Source organism: Phoenix dactylifera, chromosome 1 (genome assembly GCF_051530095.1).
Source record: "Phoenix dactylifera cultivar Ajwa chromosome 1, Ajwa_hap1_PhDact_Kaust_v1.1, whole genome shotgun sequence".
Taxonomy (NCBI): Eukaryota; Viridiplantae; Streptophyta; class Magnoliopsida; order Arecales; family Arecaceae; genus Phoenix; species Phoenix dactylifera.
In genome coordinates this window covers 44,761,815-44,781,733 of record NC_143190.1, presented here as the reverse complement: position 1 = coordinate 44,781,733, position 19,919 = coordinate 44,761,815, and the positions used below count along the sequence as shown (strand labels likewise).

Below are 19,919 nucleotides of genomic sequence, written 5' to 3'. Positions count from 1 at the left end.
AAGACTGACCGGTGTGAGTAAACCATAAGAACATTCCTGTGAAGTCTCAATCAAAGCCGTGTGGCCGAGGATGCATGGACCGTCCACGTTGTGCATTTAATCTCTGATTAAGTCACAAGACCATCCTTCATAGCCACTTGATCGCAAGCAGAAACATTATTTGTGGATTCCATTACTTGTATACCCTCCTACTGACGAAACTGGTGACATGACCTTTTGATGACCTTTGCGCACTTTCCTGAGGCTCCTTAGTCTTCCATTTGCTTGAGGAGTAGTTATTATTCTTAAAATATGCTGAACACTTGTCAAAAAAAAAAAATATAGCATGATTATGGTGGTTTTGTATTTCTCAATAAGTTATAATTTACCATCTCATACTTCTTTTCATCAATCTTTTCTTCTTCTTTTTTCTTCTTTTCAGATGCTATAAATAAGTCCATTGACTTGTACTAAAAAAAAAAAATCCATTTGCAAAATTTAATACCTTGGGTCTTCCTTTGCTAGTAGAAACGTTGAGGGCTGGGTCTTACCTCCTAGAAATTTACATTTTCACAAATCTTCAGCATATCCTTCTCCTCCTCCTCATCCAATTTTATTTACTTTTTTGGTTCATGCACATCACGGGTAAATGTATGGTAGATATGACTGTTCTCGGCGCAGATTAGGCGGAATAATATAAGGCTTGGAGTTGGGATATGATCCACATTCATGGTAGGTGGACTAAGTTATTTATAGAAATTATCAAGTCAGAATTTGTTTGAGAGAATATTATATAAATCAGGCTATAGTTATCCTTTTAGTGTTTTTTATGAAGAAAATATTTGTTTTGCGTAAAACTGAATAAAAAAGCTTTTTTTTTACCTTCTAAATTATTAATAATCGTTAACATAGTTAATTCGTATATTCCTTTAGCCCGGGCATCGTTGAGAAAAGGAAAAAAAAAAACTCTTTATTTCTTTCTACCTTTGTTTATTATGTTTATTTTGTTTCCATCTAGTATATGCATTTGTTGCGCTTTGGGGTTTCTCTCTCTCTCTTTCTCTCTCTTTTTTTTTTATTATCGGTGTCGTCGTCGTGGTCGCCGCCGCCGCCCACGTGAACCTACCTTTAAGGTCGGCTGTAATTTCTTAAACATGCCCTCAATAGGGGATGATTTATATGATGACCTGTGCTAGCATATATTTAATTTTATGTTGATTATTTATAAAAAAAATTAGATACTTATACATGACTAAAACATCTAAAGAATTCTTTCCGCCTAACCATTTTGGATAAAATTCTGAGATGCTACAAATAATATCAGAGTGGATTCGACCTATGACCTTTGTGGAATTAGGAGATACTGTAGCTCAAGCTAATTAAGATCGACCATGGCCAATTGTAGTATTTGTGATTAGATTTGAATAGATTTGAATCTTTAGCTTGATAAAGATGTTGGGGCTTAAACAGAAGAAGTATATAAGAATCCATATAAGCAAGTAATAACTCTCCACAGTTGGGTTTGTTACTGTTCATACCAAATCTGGAGTGCATATGGCCCACAACTATAACCAGCATTAATCTCCCGTCCCTTCTCCACGGCTGTGCATTTAACAACACGAGGCTACGTTTCGTGCAGAGACCTGCAATTTTTCAAAAAAATATACAGACCATTTTTATTTTGATCTTGGGAGAAACATTCATGCCATCAAAACTTAGTACCATGCATGGAGATTGAGCGCTGCTAAACTAACTTGGTGAATAACAATAATAAAAGGAATTGTTTTTTTTGGCGGAAATCCTCTTTCTAAATTTTTAGAGAATTTAGTACCCTATATTTAGTACAAAAGATGGATAGAAAAAAAAAAAAGAGAGAGAGACCGGAAAAGCGAGGCCAAGACTAGTTTTTACTGAACGTTGGTGGAGCTTTTTTTCCCCCCCTTTCGGCTTGACTACAAAGCGGGAGGACAAAATCTTCTTATCCCCTTTCGGCTTGTTCCCATCAGCGGATGCTTTTCAAACTTAAGAAGGCATTTAATCATGAAGTGCACCACTCAAATAATTCCAAGGCACGGCTCTCCATCCATGGCTATCAAAGACTATTATTGCCTACACTGGGTGCACCAGCACGATCATATACGCAACTAATTACAGCCGCTGATCTTTATAATAATACATTAAGATGCATGCTTGATGAATAAAATCTATAGAAATTAATGCCATGATTTGGCTGCATCCACACGGTGCATGCCGGATTGCCGGGGCAGTCTCCGGAGCCACCTCCAACCACCAAATAGCGGTGAGACTCGAGAACAAGAAATCGGATGCCAGCGAGAACCAACAAAATGTTGGTGAGTGATAGGTTTATGTCACTGTTCACATTTAATCATCATATTATAATCGAGAAGGAACAAAGGATTTGTGAGATTGCATCTCCTGGAAACAAAAGCGACATCCCGCTTGTTTGTAGCCATGAATCGCCACCTTGAGCTTTGTCTTCTTAGTGTGCACCCTCCCCTGTTTCCAGGCTGCTTGCTCGAGTGACCTTACCGAAGCTCATGCATGAAGTCCAGTCACGTTACTTTGGAAGACATCAATTTCTGACCCGAAATTCGAACTCCAGGCCCAGGACCTGGGCCACCTTATCCACTGAAAAAAAATCCAGAGTTTTTCCAGGCTTGGACATGCAGTACAACCAGAGTTGCGTAGGATTTGCACCTCCTGCCGAAGTGTTTCCAGCCATCTCGTTTTCTTTTTTCGCGGCGATGCAGGGATTTGTGCATGGAGACTTTCAAGCAGAACCACGTAAATTAATACAGAAGTTGTTCTTAGTTTTTCTTTTTTCCACTTCTTTTTGAGAGATATGATGATGGGAGTGTCATCCACCATCCAATTGGGAACCCTGAACTCTCAACACGAGTGCCAACCAGCTTATCTAAAACCTGTTTATGTTTATTTCTTTATTTTTTTCTTTCTTGTGGAATCCTCTTTTTTAATATCATAAATAAGGTGATTAAATGTTTATAGGAAGTTAGTTTAAACTGAATATTTGATAAGAATTTCTTGTATCATTGGGCAAACAAACATCTAACCCATGAAGCCTATTCCACCTTTCAGAACCACAGTATAAGTTGATTCAAAGCTTATAGTAACTTTGCAATCCTGAAATTTATTTTCCCATCTAGTTCTTCTCAAAGTTCGAACACTTGAAAAAAATCTACCAAGTAGACTCCACTCTGCTGGTTGCCTGCCCTAACTGCTCGCCGCTCAGCATGCGCTGGGGAGAGGTTTTTGGTTCAATGTTCAGTGGTACATTTCCCATTGTATTTCTTATAAAAAAATAAAAATAACTCGAAAGCAACTTCATCTACCAAGAAGATTAATATTAATATAGAAATTGCGGTACCTGGTTTTCCTCCAATGTTGTGTACTTTGATAGCACCATGAAGGCAGGAGACTACATGGATTGAACATTCAAACAGTTTGACAAACACTCACCAACCTGGAGGATTCACTGGCCTTATCAAACTTGGTATTCACAGTTCAACAACTACGAAAAGGAGACGTTTGACCCGACAACACTTCTATTTTTTGCCAAAACCTGCTATTAAGGCAGTAATTTAATTAATCAAAAAATTGATGGAGACCATCCTCCAGGACAAGCCTCTCCAAGGCATAAGTTAATGTTAAATATGTGATTCAGGCCTTGAAAAGCAGATCAAAATTCAGTTACCATCCAAAGAATAATACATCAAACAAATTTGATATATATATATATATATATATATATATATATATATATATATATATATATATATATATATATATATATATATATATATCTGGCATTGTTGAGGTTTTGGTGCCCAATTTAATGAAGGAGAATACCTCCATGCAGAGGAATTGCTGAAGTGTTAGTACAGATTAGGAGAGTCATCGAGAGGCCCACTCTTTGAAAGACTTTCTTTCTAGTTTTCATATTCATGGACTAATGTGGCAGCGGTTGATCTTCAAAACTTGGATATGCTTAAAAGATGCCTAGGACACATTAAGTGCCTATGAGAATCTTAAAACATACTTTTTAATAACACATGACTAAAGTTGTTATCTCTAAAAGAAAGAAATTTCTGGGTATGTTTGGATGCACTGTAAAATCATGATATTTGATAACCTTAGATGCTTTTTGAATTTACTATTTTACAATACCGAGTATTTGGTCACGCAATGAAACTTTATAAAGCCTTCAAATCATGATGCCGCATTTTGGCCTTCTGCCTCTCAATGATTTTTTATTTTTGATTTTTTTTTCTAACCAAACACCTAAAAAATCTTCAATCATCAAAATCCAAAACATTTCCAAATTGAGAAAAGAGTTCAGAACTCGAGATTTTGAAATTCAAAACCTCCAGATGTAGCCTAAGGTATGATCTCCCAGAAAGACTTGATGCTGACCAAAAAGCAGGCTAAAAAGGAACCAAAATGACATAAATTCCATATTGAACTACCATAGGAGATAATGTAGGACAATGTAAGTTTTTTCAGTTATAAGGTAGGCAATCATAAAAAAACTTCTTGCAATTGGGAATAAATGCTGAGAATCAGAGGAAGATACCATCCAAGAAATCATATGCAATCCTGGAGAGGAGCCTCAATCAAGACTGTTCAAACAAGTCAAAGGATTCTATAACAAACTAGGCCTTTGGAATGCAGGTGGTAGGCTGTCATGAGAGGTTTCCTAGATCTAGTTTTCGACTTAGTAATTGTGACCGCACGTTATTTGTCAAATGAAAAAGAAAGAGTATAGTATGTTTTTTCGGACAAGCAAAATTTTAGAACTTACATTAAATTTACTCCAAAGATAACTTCATCAACTTTTGACCCCGCAAGCCATTCCAAAAATCACGAGCACTCATCACCTTTTTCCCTGGAAGCTGAAGCTCCAGGACCTGTTTAAAACAAAAGGAAAAGGAAAATTAAAAAAAGGCTTCATTAAACAAAGGGTTTGCAAGTTGAAATATGTTAGATATGTCAAGCACCTCAAGCCAAGATGGTCCAGCACATGGAATCAGCAATTTACCGCTGGAGAAAAGTATCTCATTTCCTTCAGCCTCTTTGTCACAAGCATTACAAACTCTTGTTGTAATTAACTTCATCTCTAGCACGTTCGGTTGACCATTGGTGTCAATGACTTGAACCCTGGCTCGAGTTCCTGGCCAACCTGCCAATGCTCTTACCTAGAGAGAAGTTGGCTTGTAATCACTACCGCCCCAAACAATGCACACAGGCCATGAGACTTTACCTTGTTGTGTATTAGTTTAGCATCTTGGTCAAATGAAACCCATGATTCCTCTGAAGTTAGCTGCACATAGGGACAAAACAAAATGGTTTCATAAGTTATAAATAAAATGAAGGACTTATCCAACAAAATAAATGGTAAGATGTTGCACTTTGCAGATTTCTTTCTGGATACTCGTCAAAACTTGGTAACAATTCCAGATCAACAAAATTAAAGTTTAAAGCCTCCAGAAACAAACATCTTTTGTTTGTACTGTATGAAAGACACATCTTGTGAACTAATAATGCTTAAAAATTATAGAAGCTCATTTTCCTAAAACCTTTAAGACATGGAAATGTTCTAGCTTCCTGTAATTATTCTGGCATAGGCTACATAAGATTGGAAACTCACAGGTACTCATCGATTGTGTAAGGTGCTTATTGCACATGTTCTTGTATATGTTAGGTTGTACAAAAAGTTACTTTCCTTGGCTATTTGCAACTTTTTGATATATGGCATGTTACTTAGCCTCTTCATAAATTGTTCAGTTCCCCATAAGTGTTTGATCGACTGGTGCCATAATGAATAGGACTACATGGACAGATAATCTGTGTTATCCTGTTTTGTACTTCCTCTCTCTTCTGTTAATTCACTCATCTGCTCCTTCTATTTCCTTCTTTATTTTCTTCCCCCTTTTTCTTCTTTTTACATTTCTTGACAGAAATTATACCGTGCATTCTGAAAATTTTTATACTTTTAATGAATTAGAATTTCTGCCCCATTCTATACAAGGATATTCGAACTTGCCACCAGATTGCTTCGCCTTTTTTAACCTCAATGTTCAAGTATATGTTTTCCACTAGATCATTCATTGGAGTTTCTATTGAAGTCCAAGTCCAAACAGGCTTTTGCTGAGAAAGAGGAACCATGGGGCCATGTCCCTGATTTTAGTCCACATCATTGTCATGCGAGTCACAGGGATTTTAATTTAGGTGTTTGGAGGTATGAAACACTAATTTAAATTGACTAGGGCGTTTGCTTAAATTAAATATTTACTTGATGAATAGCTGATATTTTATATCACTGTAGTCCACCATTGGCTTTTAGGTTTTATTCTAGTTAGTCAACATTACTTATCCCAGTCAGCCACTGCTAGTCCAAATCAGGTTTCACATAACCAAGGCAGTCTTGCTAGATTCTCCCTTACTAAAAGAAGAATAGAATATATGTAGCCTCACTTCCCATGGGCAAAAAGAAAGGGGATCTGGTTTCCGTTTGGTGAGGTAAAGATAAGGATGGGCAAGGGGAAAATAGCAAAAAGAATAAAGGATAGAAGTAAGAAGGAAATAAAGAGGGAAAGAAGGAAAAGGTTGGCTGCATTTCACACCAGCTCATGTTCCTCTCAGTGGCCCCACCTAAGAAAATTTTTCTTTCTATTTTTCAGATAAAGATGGTGGATGTGCATAGGATTAAGTTGATTTTTTAGTTCCCAGTTTCTAGAGGTAGTTCATCATGTCCCTAACTATATAATTTAGAAAATGATACATCAGGAAAAAAATTCAGGCCGCATTTTATGGAATTAACTTAAAAGAAATCTAGGATAGTGAATGTAATTTGCTGAGTCAATATAAGTAATTACTGAAGTCTTGTCATTGAAGCCTGACTTAGGCACAAATTTTAATACACAGCATCTGGCAAGCCTATAGACATTTTGTGTTGTTGACATTCTATGCATGCTCTTAATAGAATTTGTAAAATTCCCTGACTTGGAAGTGCCAAAGAAGTTTAGCATTTATCATTTACTCTGTCACCATAATGAAACTACTTGTTGAAGTTTACTAATTAAAATCCTCTTGGCCAGATGTAGTAAAATGTCATTCAGACTACTTGAGGGCCTTTTGAAATTTTATTAGCCATCAGGTGTATCATAGCCAGGTTAGTATCAAACTTTTAGTTCTCAGGTCAAGCTCAAGACAAGTCCAGCCAAAACTAACATAACATAATGCCACTCTTATATAAATATGCTCCGAGAATCATTTTTACAGGATAGCACAGTCTTGTTCAAATACATGAGCAATGTACATGCATGCAGGCACTCTTGCATATGTATATTTCTATGCTACCAGTGTAGGCTTTGTTCATTATTAAATTTTAGTTGTATACCATGTCAAAAAAAAAAACATTTTTTAAGTGCAGTTCTTTTCAGAAAGTACTAGACTGTCAAATTCCTGGTGCAAACTGATACATCTGAGATAATTCAATCAGTGTATTTAGCAAGAACCTCATCAAGAAAACAATTCATGTAGCTAATATATTTAGTACATGGACCATGTAAAACAATGCTAAGTGAAACTTCTAACACTTGTTTTTCAGAGGAAATAAGTGATTACCAATAATAACTAAAGTCAAAACTGAAAAGACTAGACACTAAAATAAATTAAAGGAATCTTCTAATGCAAACTTCAGTAACATATGTTCCATAAACTACCTTAGGTGCCAGAGTTGCTTTTGAGTCATCCTGTGGCTGAGCTTTTAGTTTTGCAGACCCGTCAAGAATAGATGGAAGTTCACGAATCAGAAGTTCTGATCCTATAAGCAAAAAACAACAATTACTAAAGTGTTCTGAAGAGTGAATAACTAAATTCATCAAATCAGACAATTTTCTGAGCAAAAAATTGTTCAATTACCATAAAAAACTAAAATCTTGGTATTTATCAGGCTTACGAGACAATAGAAGCTGCATAAATACAAGGTTACATTTATGAGACATTTAGTATTATTGTACAGAATTTGGGTCCTAGTTTGCTAACAGTATGCTTCCTGTTATATGACGTGTGACTGCAGTAGAGATATTTGCACCAGCATCTTGAATACATGTATGGGATTATGGTTTGCTAGCTTTCATGTGCTGAATTATGGTTTTCTTCCATAGAATAGATGCATTCGTGTGCTAAGTTGGAGAAAGCCGTCGATCACAAGAGAAGGAAAAAGTGAACAACAATTTCACGGATGCTGGATGTGATAAAGTCGGGCGTCAAGTTGAAATGCAGGAAGTTATGGAAGAGATGCTAGAGCTGAGAGAGGAATAACAGATGTGTTTTTGGAGCAACAAAAGTGTCTTGTGATTTATCACCCTATCTTCTGCTACAGATGCCATCCAATCCTACTGTAAATTGCCACTACAGCTAACAGCCTCATGCAGCCTCCACCCTCTGGGTTTCAAAAGGATAATCTCCTACAATTCATCAATCTCGTTAAACCCCATGAGAAACCTCTTTTTCCATAAATTAGTTTCCTCTGCCTATGTTAGTGTTTATAGATTCAGCAGATGACTTCAGCATCAAATTAATCAATACTAACCATCATGATGTTATGGTGCTTGGGCAAGCAACATTGCTAATAAGGCCTAACCAAGCGCAAGTTGTAGACTATTGTAATATATAGAAGCTGAGCAACTACAAGCTACATCATTCTCCTCTATAGTTGAAGAAATAACATTCTTTCTAGACATCATAAGCGACTCGTTGAGATAAACAAACCCCCCCACCCCCCCCAACCCCGGCGCAGCCACTCAACACAGTCATCTTGTGCAATTTGTTCTTCAAGGTGAATCCACAATGCTAGATGGCCACTATAGTACTTTACTTAGACAGATCACTCAAATCCACCACAACCATTACGTATGTATTAACTAAATAAAATTTATCAATTCAAAAACATGCTTACATTAGTTAAAGGAATTCAAAATGCAGAAACAGCAGATCAAAAGAAGCAAACACGATACTCCATGTAAAGAAACAATTAGTCCCATAATCAAATAAAATGGGGTACAAACTGCAATAAACAGAAAGTTATATGTTTAAAAAAGAACAGAAAGAACGTCCATACCTATATTAAATAACACTGCGAGCAACTCTGGTGCCTACACAGAACACTGCAAGATCAGCTATGAAAAGTTTTAAAGATTTCAATTATCAGATTCACAAAAATAGACATAATTTATACCATTTGAATTCCATATCTAATTGCAGCATTTTTAAGTTATACCTCCAAACCCACTGTCTCGTATATGTATATGCCATAAACTAAGGCAAAAACAAAGGCTAAGCAGCTATCTGAAGCCATATGCCACAAGCATCATATTGACAAGAAAGCACCTAAGATCATAGTTTCATATCATTGAAGAATTAAAACTGGATATTTGATAAGCAGTAATATCATTTTTAGTGAATTAGCATATTAGCCATTTTTCCCCAAAAAGAAGTTCACCAAAGGAAGTTCTGATATTACAATAAGTTTTTTTTCAATTAATTTTCAGCATTATGCTGATGCCTTGGTCTTCGAGTCTGACTTTCCAGAAAATTAGTGCCAAAAAATTCCCCTTTTAGTTGTAGATTAGGTTGAAAAAGCTTTAAAATAATTAAAATTTCTTTTCAGTTATAGTTCGGAATTTTTTTTTGGATGAGTATCATGAAAACCCAACTTTATCTAAAACATTTTTTATTACAGAAAGGTCATTATTTTAAAGGGTTAGAAATAGAATTCACGCTATGAGAGAGAACATTTTCTTCTTGTAATTAAATTTACAAAATTTAAATAAATAAGATGTGCTTTTCTCATTGATGGCAGCAAACTCTAACTAATAATGAGATAGTGTTGACACCTTGATAAAAGCCAGACCTATGCTAAGCTTTATTCAAATAGTTTCTAATATATCGTTATATTATACCTGTCAAATTCGTAATATTTCACATTAGTCAAAGAAGAATGAAATTAACTGTCTAGTTGCGATAAGAATTTCAAGATATTTGAATTCGGTTGCCCTATTATTGATATGGGAAACAAATGAGTGATTGTCCTACTTTGGGGCTTATTACATTTGGGCTGGGCTTGAGGCATGTTCAGATTGGCCTTTGAAATTTATAGGTAAAAGCATAATTTTGAGTAACTTTAAGGTATCGACAGGTCTAAACAGGTCTGGTGACTTGGATCAAATTTTGCCCGACTTCACCACAATGGGTAGAAAATTGGCGTGGAAACATAAGAACAGGTCATAATTCCAGGTCTGCTGTCTAAACTTCAAACCATGAATTATTCGGATCAGGTTGTCGCTAAACCAAGTCAAGAAAGAAATTCCTCAACTATTCTTAACCAGAAATTAAGTTGTAATATGTTTTTTTGGGTGGGGGTGGGTGTGGATATTAACCAGCAAAGATATTCAGCAAAGGAAATGCTATCAGTACCAGAGATATGCCAGACACAAAACTAAGACATTGACAAAATGTTGTTTAAAAGAACATTAATACGTGTCATATTAACTCAGCCATCTAGAGAAACTTGCCTGAAAGAGAATCAACAAAATTCAAAAATCTTTGTAAGGTACACAAGCAAACATTGAAATATTCATCATGGACTAAGTAAAAATAACAGATGCACAAGAAAAAATTTCGTAAGGGACCAAGCAACAGAAGGCCTGCTGAAAACTATATTGAATCACATAAGACAACAATTATTCGCATCTGTCCGAGCAGGATTCACTGCTACATTTATTCTGACCACAAGAATGGAAACTTCACTTATTGCAATTCAAAAGCACTTTCAGTTTCAAATTATTTGGTTATTACTGCAAAAAATGTTCAACTATAAATGATGTATAAAGAATATTGAACGATACTTCAGCGTTAACCATTTCCAAACAGAAAAAGTGGTATACCTTGATATAATCATCAACTTCCACTTTTTCATAAGCAATGACTGGTCCAGCATCCAATGCACGAACAGTATATGCAATCGATACTCCTGTTTCCGAAACACCATCCTAACCAGACAAACAAAAAGCATAAATGTGCAAGTTAAAGAAGAAGAAGACTGGATTGTAGCAGTAAACTAAGAAAAACCTGCAATGCTCTTTGAACAGGAGCAGCTCCACGGTACAGAGGCAGAAAACTTGGGTGAATATTAACAGTTCCTGAAAAAGAAAAATCAAATGAAAAACCTTATGCATCTGGAGCATGTAACTGAAGATTAAAAGCTGCCTATTCAAGTACCACTTTTTCCTTTTGAAAATCTTAATAAAAGATGGTTCCACAAATAAGCATGCCTTATATACAGTAGACCAGAGGGTATCTAATGTACTGTAGTTTAATCAATTTCAATATTCCCATGATTATATTTGCTAGACTCAGTATAAAAAAATAAGAATGGGCCGGCAGAAAAAACATAAAGCAGAACTATGGCTGGGTAGTGAGGGTGCTCATAAGGACTTCTCTGACATCCTCACACTTCAATGATGTTTTAATCAGAACACTCGCAAATAAGAGGGGTTAGGAAACATATTATGAGAATCCTGGTTTTCCTTTTTGTTTAGAAAATATCTCTTCTGGAAAGTGATCATTGCAATAAAAGCAGGCTGATATATTGCCCAGACTTTACAGTAGCCGATATATTGCTTAAACTTTACAGTAGCAGACCATATCTGCTTCCTCATTCTAAATGAGAAGTTGGCCAAATTTTGAACCTAGCCTTCTCAAATTTCTGGTTTAAAACAGTGAAAAGCTTAGGTATGTCAATCCATTGCAAAAGTTTCTTCCTAACTGCAAGAAGGATGAAACTAATGATATCAATTACCTTCAGTAACTTACCACTAAACAATCATACAATATTATGCTAGAGATTGTTCCCCGGCTAAAAATGAAATTTCCCTTTTATCTCTACTGATTCATTTAAAATACATTCCTTTGCTGAGGTTAAGTATGAGAGATCATATCCAAAATCCCTTTATCCTATACATGGAACCAGCAACATAAAGTTTTTAGGAACTCTACAAAACTATAAATTCAGGTCAACATTGTCCAGTTATCCGACACCAACTTTTTGTAAATGGATCAGTAAGTACTAATCCTCCAATATCTCTGTTGATGTATCCCTATTCTTCCACCAACAATTAAATCTTAGTTGGTCCTTTCAACCAAATTCATATATAAAAATCATGGTTTGGAGATGTATGCATGACCACTGATAGTAAAATTTACACAAAGAAAGCATACAACAGCCCTAAAAGATCCAGAATGTCAACTGCTGCGTATGCAACACGATAAACCCAAAATCTAAACACACCATAACACCACAACAAAATGACAAAAATATGGATGCAGGAAAACAAATAGCATAGCAACATTTATCACCTTTTCCCAACAGAAATCACTTATCCTCTATAAATATGACCATGTAGGTGAAAAAAAAAGGAAAATTTGACAAGCTACAGGTCCTTGATCGCCTTTGAATCTAGTTTATTTATTTATATAACTCATTTTACTGGCAGCTGTAAAAAATAATCAAGTCATAAGCTATCTTCCATTGTTAGTTGGTGATTCCAAGTTGAAAAATTATCAGCTTGAGTAGCTCGAAGGAAACACAGCTTCATATATCAGCGCTGCAGCTAAAAGAACTCAGTTTCAAGTCCATTCAATAATCTCTTTGTTTGGTATTTGAAATTTAGTAGGTTTAGGGCAGAATTAAGAATCAGGAAGAAGAGATGAAGGAAAACGAGACAGAGAAAGGAAGGAGAAAAGTGGAGAAATACAAATGATGGACCAAAAGAAAATGAGAGAAAGGAGAAAATGAGAAAGACACAGGCTTATTGGGGGCATTGTGTTTCTAGTATCTGTATTAAGTTATCAGCATTGATTCAGCCATAAGAGGGATAAAGATTTGCCACGATTGAGAATCACATATGAAGTAAAATAATTTCATTCTAAAACAGGCATCCTGGACTTTCTTACAGTCAGTTTCTAACCAGCATGGCAGCATGCTGTAGAATCACTTACGCTGAAAAAAAGAAAAATCAAGTGGTGTATTGGTGCAGTAATTCTGATAAACCAATATAGGTAGTTATAATGGTGACAACGTGGTGTAGGAATAAAGCACCTGTAAGACATCAATGGATGATTTTCGCCACTCCATATTTACTAGCATATCATAACTATAACCATCTATCATTTTGTCAACTACTTGGGGTCATAGATCCTCATTCACTAATATTCCTATTTAGGACCACCTTTGATGTTATTCCATGTTTCTCCATATACTACCTCACAACCTCCATCCATATTACTTTAGGTCTTCCCCTCCAACACAAACCAATGTACCTCTTCTTACCAGAGCCCCCTTAGATCTTTGTTTTACATGTCGATACCATTTCATTTGATTTTTTATTATATTGTCCTTAATTTGTGCAACTCCTAAAGCTCCTCTAATATATTCATTTCTTATTTTATCTTCTCTACTAGTATCGAACACTAAATTCCAAACTTCAAAGTATAAGGAATATGCAAGCTCTAGAAATATACAAAACAATGATCTAATTCTTAATTAACTGGAGAGAATATTTCTTTCTGTGTGCTACAACCAAAATCAGATCCTGTGCAAAGCCTTATGACCACTACTTCCACATTCGCTATAATACATGGTACTCTTCAAAACAAAAAGTCAAATGAAATAGGATTTCTGTATGTCTAACAAGAAATGGATAGCTTTCTTCAAAGCTCAAGGCTCATAACTGCATCACATAATAATGAAATGAAAATCACTTTCGATGTCAAAGAACATTGAAGAATTAACAAACAAATTCTTAAATAATAAGCATGCTACTGCATGCTCAAGCAGCAACCAGTTAATACCTGAGAGAGAAGGAAAAATGCACCAGTTACTTTTAACCATCAATACTCATCCCAAAAGTCAGGGTTTGGTTTATCACTATCAGTAAATATGGAATAAGTAGTATATCTATGATATGATATTATTTTAGTTAAAGACATGATATGCATGTTTATACTGGTCTGTTCGGATAACAGTGCGTGATGATGCAAAAAGCATTAAGCAGCATTGCGAGCTGATGTCCCAGAAGGGGATGTTTAGTAAATGTCACATCTGGTTATGCATTAAGAGAGGAATTCTTTTTCTCCACCAAAAAACTGAAAAAAAGATCAGTAATGTACCGCTATAACTTACCACTTGGTGGAATCTCAAGAAACTTCTGAGGCAATATATTCCCATATGCCGCTGTAACACAAAGATCTGGATTCAGTGCCCTCAGATCACTTAAAAAGGTTTCCTGCACCAAGAGGATGCAAACTAAAAAGACCCTTCATGTATATTTTGAATAGATTTTATATAAAAGCCAAGAAGAACAAATTTTATGCGACTGGAATTAATAACACATAGCAAAATAAAAATGCAAGAGAATGTGATTTCTCTGCACATAAAGAAAGAAATTCAAATAGGAAGAAATGAAGGCAACCCACAAGGGGTCTACATTGATATTTTTTATTAAAAAAGGTTCAGGTGTTCTGCTATATGTTGACAAGAAAAATAAACGTAACAGGGTATATAACATAATAAGAGCAATTTGAATTTTGGATCAACATTAAATCTAACTAGCCTGTTTTTGGAGGGAGTCCATTATGCAACAGAAGCACCAGGAACATAGAAGCAGGATTCTAAGAAAGATTAATGAAGCTGGAGTCTCCAAGAAAATTGTTCATAAGATAATATTAAGTTTTCCCCTACTATGGTGGTAGTGAGTTTTGTTATGGAGCTTTATAAACAAATGTTGCAACACATGTTTGGGCATATAATATCATGGCCAGTTACAGACACAGCTTTTTTTATTTTTCTAGCTTCTACCCTATTATAAACAGTCACCTTAGGTTATTTTGATCATCTTCCTAAAAGATAAAGCTCATCCATATGGTACTTCTCTGATCCGAATTATATATTCTCCTAAACTTTCAGTGATTGCTCTTGGAATGATTGGGTAAATACTGTTTTAACGAAACCTCTTTCTAAAAATTTTATTTCTCTTGGCAACATGGTTAGCCTCGACACTCATGTCCCAAATGAACCATAATTACCAAGTTGGTAAAGTCCTTGGCAGTTGGACTGGTGACCTCTGATCAAATCCTGCCTTCACTAAGTTTTGAGGGTTTAGCGGTATTTAGGGGAGGGCTAACCCCCGCTGTGTGGATCATTACCTAGGGGGGCCTCTATCAAAAAAAAAAAGAGAAAAAACTGAACCATTTGATGTGGAGTAATTATGAGGAGGTAGGTTCACTCGTAGGGAATAGCCCTTGCAAGCATGTAAGTCAAGGTTGATTACAGCAAACATCCCAAACTAGAAGCCTTCCCTTATAGTCTGAGAACGGCCTGGTTAGATCTTTAAGTATTTTAGGATCCAAAGCTCTCATTCAATGTTTTTGGGACTTTGTTTGACCATAATTTCATGAAAATTATCTATTGGCAAACACTATACTTTTCTTATTATTTATCTATATTTTTATTTTGAAGATTGTTGTAGGATTATCATGGTGCCATTTCTAAAGGCAGATACAAAACAAAGAAATGGTTGAAGAAAAGAATGAAGTACAGAGAAGAATCTAAGCAATTCAGTTAATGCCTCTTACATGGTTTTCGACCACTGCTGATTACTTGTAACTGTTAACCATTCGATAATTACTAACTCTTTGGCAAGGGTTATCACTAGGAAGGAGACAATAAGCAGCCATTTGGTGAGAGATGCATTATTTAAAAGAAACATCCATTAGATAAGCGCCCATTGGAATATGAAGAGATGGTATTTTCATAGAAACAGCAGAAGAGCATCCTTAGCTTTTATAAATAAAGCAAAGATTTTTGTGGGATGGATTATTCAAACTAAGTTTTTTTGCAAATAGACATAAATTCTAAATCATTCTTTATTTCATGGCTATGCTGAGCCTTATTGCTTTTTTCTAGCTAAGAGTGCAAGTTATTGTGGACTGAGAAGAGTTGCGCATTATATGTTTTGAAAAATATTTGCAAGAAGCTTCCAATATTTGACCAAGGCCACCAAGTAGTTACCTCTGTCTTCAATACAATTTGGATCTGATGTATCGACTTTTCTCCCCGCTGATTTCTTTGCTCCAATTTCAAGCAACAATAGAAAGTGATAAATTGGAAAAGTGGTTTGGATGCATCAGGAAGAAGCCATGAGTATAGATCATGGTTTCAAGTGCTGGATGCTTTACCATTTTAGGCTAGTATTGAGACCAGGCATGGGACAGCATGGTGCCTATATACCATTTTGTGCTGGCACGGCAAAACATAGCATGTACCATGTCAGCAAGCGACCAGTACACCCACTGGTACTGATGCTTATAGCCTTGGTGTGGGTTGGAATTCAGGCACAATCTGAGGCAGCCGAAGTAACAATCACCCCTAGTAAATTTAAATCCATTTAATGTCACGAAGTTGCTCCATAAAACTACTATCTATCAATGGAAATAGTGATAATGTACCGACATTCACGCAAAGAAGACATGATCCTCTTAACACGCAATTAGGGAGAAAAGAGAGCCCAGAATTTCAACATAAACAATCTACTATTACCTTGAATCATGCTGCCAGTATTATGTCATCTAATTCAATCCTAAATGGATCCCATGAGCATGTGCATTAAAACATTGGAAAAAACTAAAATGGACAGAAGAATCAATTGTTTCATGCTCTAATCAGTAAGTGAGCATTTGCTTTGTGACAGAAAACATGTAAAGGTGAATGCTATTCGCAAACAACTGAACAGTGTGATGGAAAACTGAGATAATGTCCCCTACACTATACAACTCCAGGAATGAGAAGTCTACAAAGCATTATTATGCCAATTCTTGGCAATGGCATGACACCAGTTGAGTAAACCAAGGTGTTTATAAAGAGGTCACCAATGACATATACGGAATGACATATTATAACAATTAAGAAAAATTAAACAGTTCTCTTCAAGGAAAATCAGTATTTGTTAAATCCTTTCAACGTGAAACACCCAACACGGTGGACAGGTAAAGAACAAGTTCCATCTAAAATTGCATAAAACTTCTGTCAAAGTGCATATACCTCCCCAGCTCGTTCAGGTGTGAATATGAGATCTTGAGGGAATCCACTATCCAGGGCATATTGTGCAACTGGGGACGGCATCAGCTTTCTGCCCCTATCTCTTCCAGAAGGCGGCTGGGTAACAATTGCTGCAAGCTAAACCAAATTACTCAATTCTTGAACCTATCAGCTAGCAAGCCAAGCGGCCAGACAAGTTCAAAATACTGGAGGAACAGAACATTGCGATCTCAAATCAAATTCTCGTATTCAAAAGAAACTGGCTAGCAGATAAAAAATTGTTGGGTAATGTTAAATAAAAAATTCTCTTTGAGCACTCTAATTATTCTATCCATTCAATCAATCTTGTAAAACACTACCGCCATCGAATTGTAAAAGAGACTGGGAAGCTGAGAACTGAATTCCACAACAGAGAATTCTGTTTCCTCGACCGAGATATAAGATTAAAGAAAGCATACCTGAGTGTTTTTTAAACACACACACTCACACCCACAACAATATCAGCTACAACAAAATCAATTATTTTACAAATAAAATCAGAAAATTGTGATTTTGTTGGAAACAAGTCAAACAACAAATACAGCCAAATATATATATATATATATATATAACAAAACAAAGAAGATCAAAGTGAATGCATGACATCAGAGAGAAATTGCAGGTTTTCAAGTTCAGAGGTAATAGGGATCATCTGAAACCTGGAAAATAGAGTTGGGAGCTTTCGATGCATCGATCAACTTTTCAAGAACAGATGCCGATACCTGCAATCGTACTCGTTACCCGCACACAGCCCACCGGGAAACCAGAATTATTTTCTTTAAAGGGAAAAAAAAAGAAGACGAGAGAGACCTGAGGGGAACCCAAGAAGACGAGATTATTCTTCTTGTTGATCGCAGGGGGAGCTCCATTGGCACAGCAGCAAAGGAAGCGGCGTAGCAAGAGAGCCGCAGGCCGCATCCTATTCTTTTCTTTCTACCGTGCTTCCGATCTATGGGTTCGATTTTGTTATCCGTTGGCACGTTTTTTCTCGCTTGTCATTTAATCTCTGCCGTCCGTATGAGCTTCCCTTAAATAATTTTGAAGAGGAGCTGCAAATGGATCAGGTTTCCTACCCGATCAGACCTGACCCTAATCATCTTTGAAGACCCGTAGGTTGAGCAGCATCAAAAAATTAAAACCAATTTGAAAACCAGGTCAAATCAGGGTTTTCTAATTTTTGACTTGACCGGACTCGAATATTATATAAGATATAATTTGGGTAAAAAAAAAAAAAAACAATCCGAACTGGCTCAGTTCCGATCTAACCCAACTCGAAAACCTACTTTTATAATATCCTTTCTCCTTCCTCCAAAAGATCTTTTCCAGCTTATCATGCCCATAGTTACCTAAATTAATTCCTCTTTATTCATCCTAGCACCTTTTTTGCATTTAATTATATTTAAATATTACTCTTTATTTCAATATATTGTATAATTAATTATTAGTTTGGTTAATACTATATTTTTAGCTCTTTGCTCGACAAATCTTTTTGCTCTTCATAATCCAATTGGTTTGTGTTTGTCATCATTATAAGAACGAAAATTTCTTTATTTTTTCAACCCTATCACTCTTTTACTTGGGACTAAATTTTCTTTATCTATTTATTTTTCTTTTACATATCCATTTCTAATCCACGAGGGAACAAATATAACCATTCAAGCTTAGCGCCTCATTGCTGAACCTTGCCCCTTTGCCAGCCGGCCAACATCTTATTTCGTTATGATGGGTGATATTCAAGCGTATTGAGCAGATAAAAAAGCTCCAATCTCCTCCTTTGATGGGCCAAGTCTATCAGAGCATGAGAATTGGCCATTCAAAAAGAATCAACAGCAATCTGAGAGTCTGAATCCACTCACATACGCCTATATACATCCATGAAAGAGAGCTTTTTCAACTCATTCCATGCCGTAGACAACTCAAGCATTACTATATATCATTCACCAATGACGTTATGCGTCTGCATGAAGAATGTGGCCATCATGCGATAAAAAACTCTCTCCAGCTAGCTTGTCTGCTCGAATGATGGAGGAATTAGATGGATCTCTTGACAAGATTTGGTGGGGTGTTTTGCATGGCACCACAGTTGAAGGTTGATATCACTGCGAACAGCAAGTTAGCATTGTGTCCACTCCATTTGATTTAGTTCAACTGAAAATTTTTTTACAGGTACATAGAAAACGGAAAGCAAGATTTTTCAGGGATGTGGAAACATAATAACTACGGCAGAAGTTTACCCTTCTTTGTCGGGTCATTTTCTGTAGACGCTGCCTTGCTATGAATATTGCATATTCCTGCAGAAAAGCAGAATTTTCTGAAAATTCTGCAAGCATGCTCTTGAATAGTAACGTATGACCAGGTGAAGAGCATCTCATTCCTGTCTTTCCCTAGGTTCCACGAAAAAAAACATGATAGACTTCCTACCTTTACCTTTGAGCCACTACCAACTAGTTAGAGAATCGGCATCTTTTTTTTTTCCTTTTTCTTTTGAGAAAGTTAGAGCATCAACATCTTGTGTTGGTGTCTTCCCCAATTGAAACCATGTTGCCCAGGATCCTCTATATTTGTTGCACTGCTAAGATCATGTTTTGTTTGCTCATCATGTATCGGCATCAAGGGCATAACCTATTCAATGCCCTTATTCCTTTAACGCAGTCCATAACGTCACTGCTGTAGAAAGCTTGCAACCGTTGCAACAGAACAATCT

The 19,919-nt window shown here is 36.1% G+C and overlaps 1 protein-coding gene across 29 annotated transcripts; it reads right to left on the bottom strand.

The window, feature by feature from the left end:
* Positions 1-40: 40 nt before the first annotated feature.
* Positions 41-18,218, bottom strand: PDE194 (formyltransferase). Of its 29 annotated transcripts, none has more exons than XR_015967956.2 (15): positions 18,026-18,212; positions 17,875-17,937; positions 17,180-17,314; positions 14,264-14,366; positions 13,843-13,932; positions 11,152-11,222; positions 10,968-11,072; positions 9,143-9,176; positions 7,743-7,843; positions 5,279-5,338; positions 5,016-5,213; positions 4,820-4,925; positions 3,386-3,580; positions 1,518-1,622; positions 41-301 (listed from the first exon to the last, which is right to left on the bottom strand). XR_015967956.2 is itself a non-coding variant. In XM_088702798.2 (13 exons), exons 1-12 carry the CDS (start codon positions 18,131-18,133, stop codon positions 4,827-4,829), a joined length of 1,167 nt encoding a protein of 388 aa, XP_088558924.1. In that variant the 5' UTR covers positions 18,134-18,212; the 3' UTR covers positions 343-1,622; positions 4,820-4,826. The 29 variants fall into 29 exon arrangements, 14 of the variants coding, with proteins under 14 accessions (XP_088558924.1, XP_088558908.1, XP_088558903.1 ...); XR_015967957.2 differs by having other exon boundaries at positions 41-294; XR_015967963.2 differs by having other exon boundaries at positions 3,386-3,481.
* Between the last annotated feature and the right edge of the window lie 1,701 nt (positions 18,219-19,919).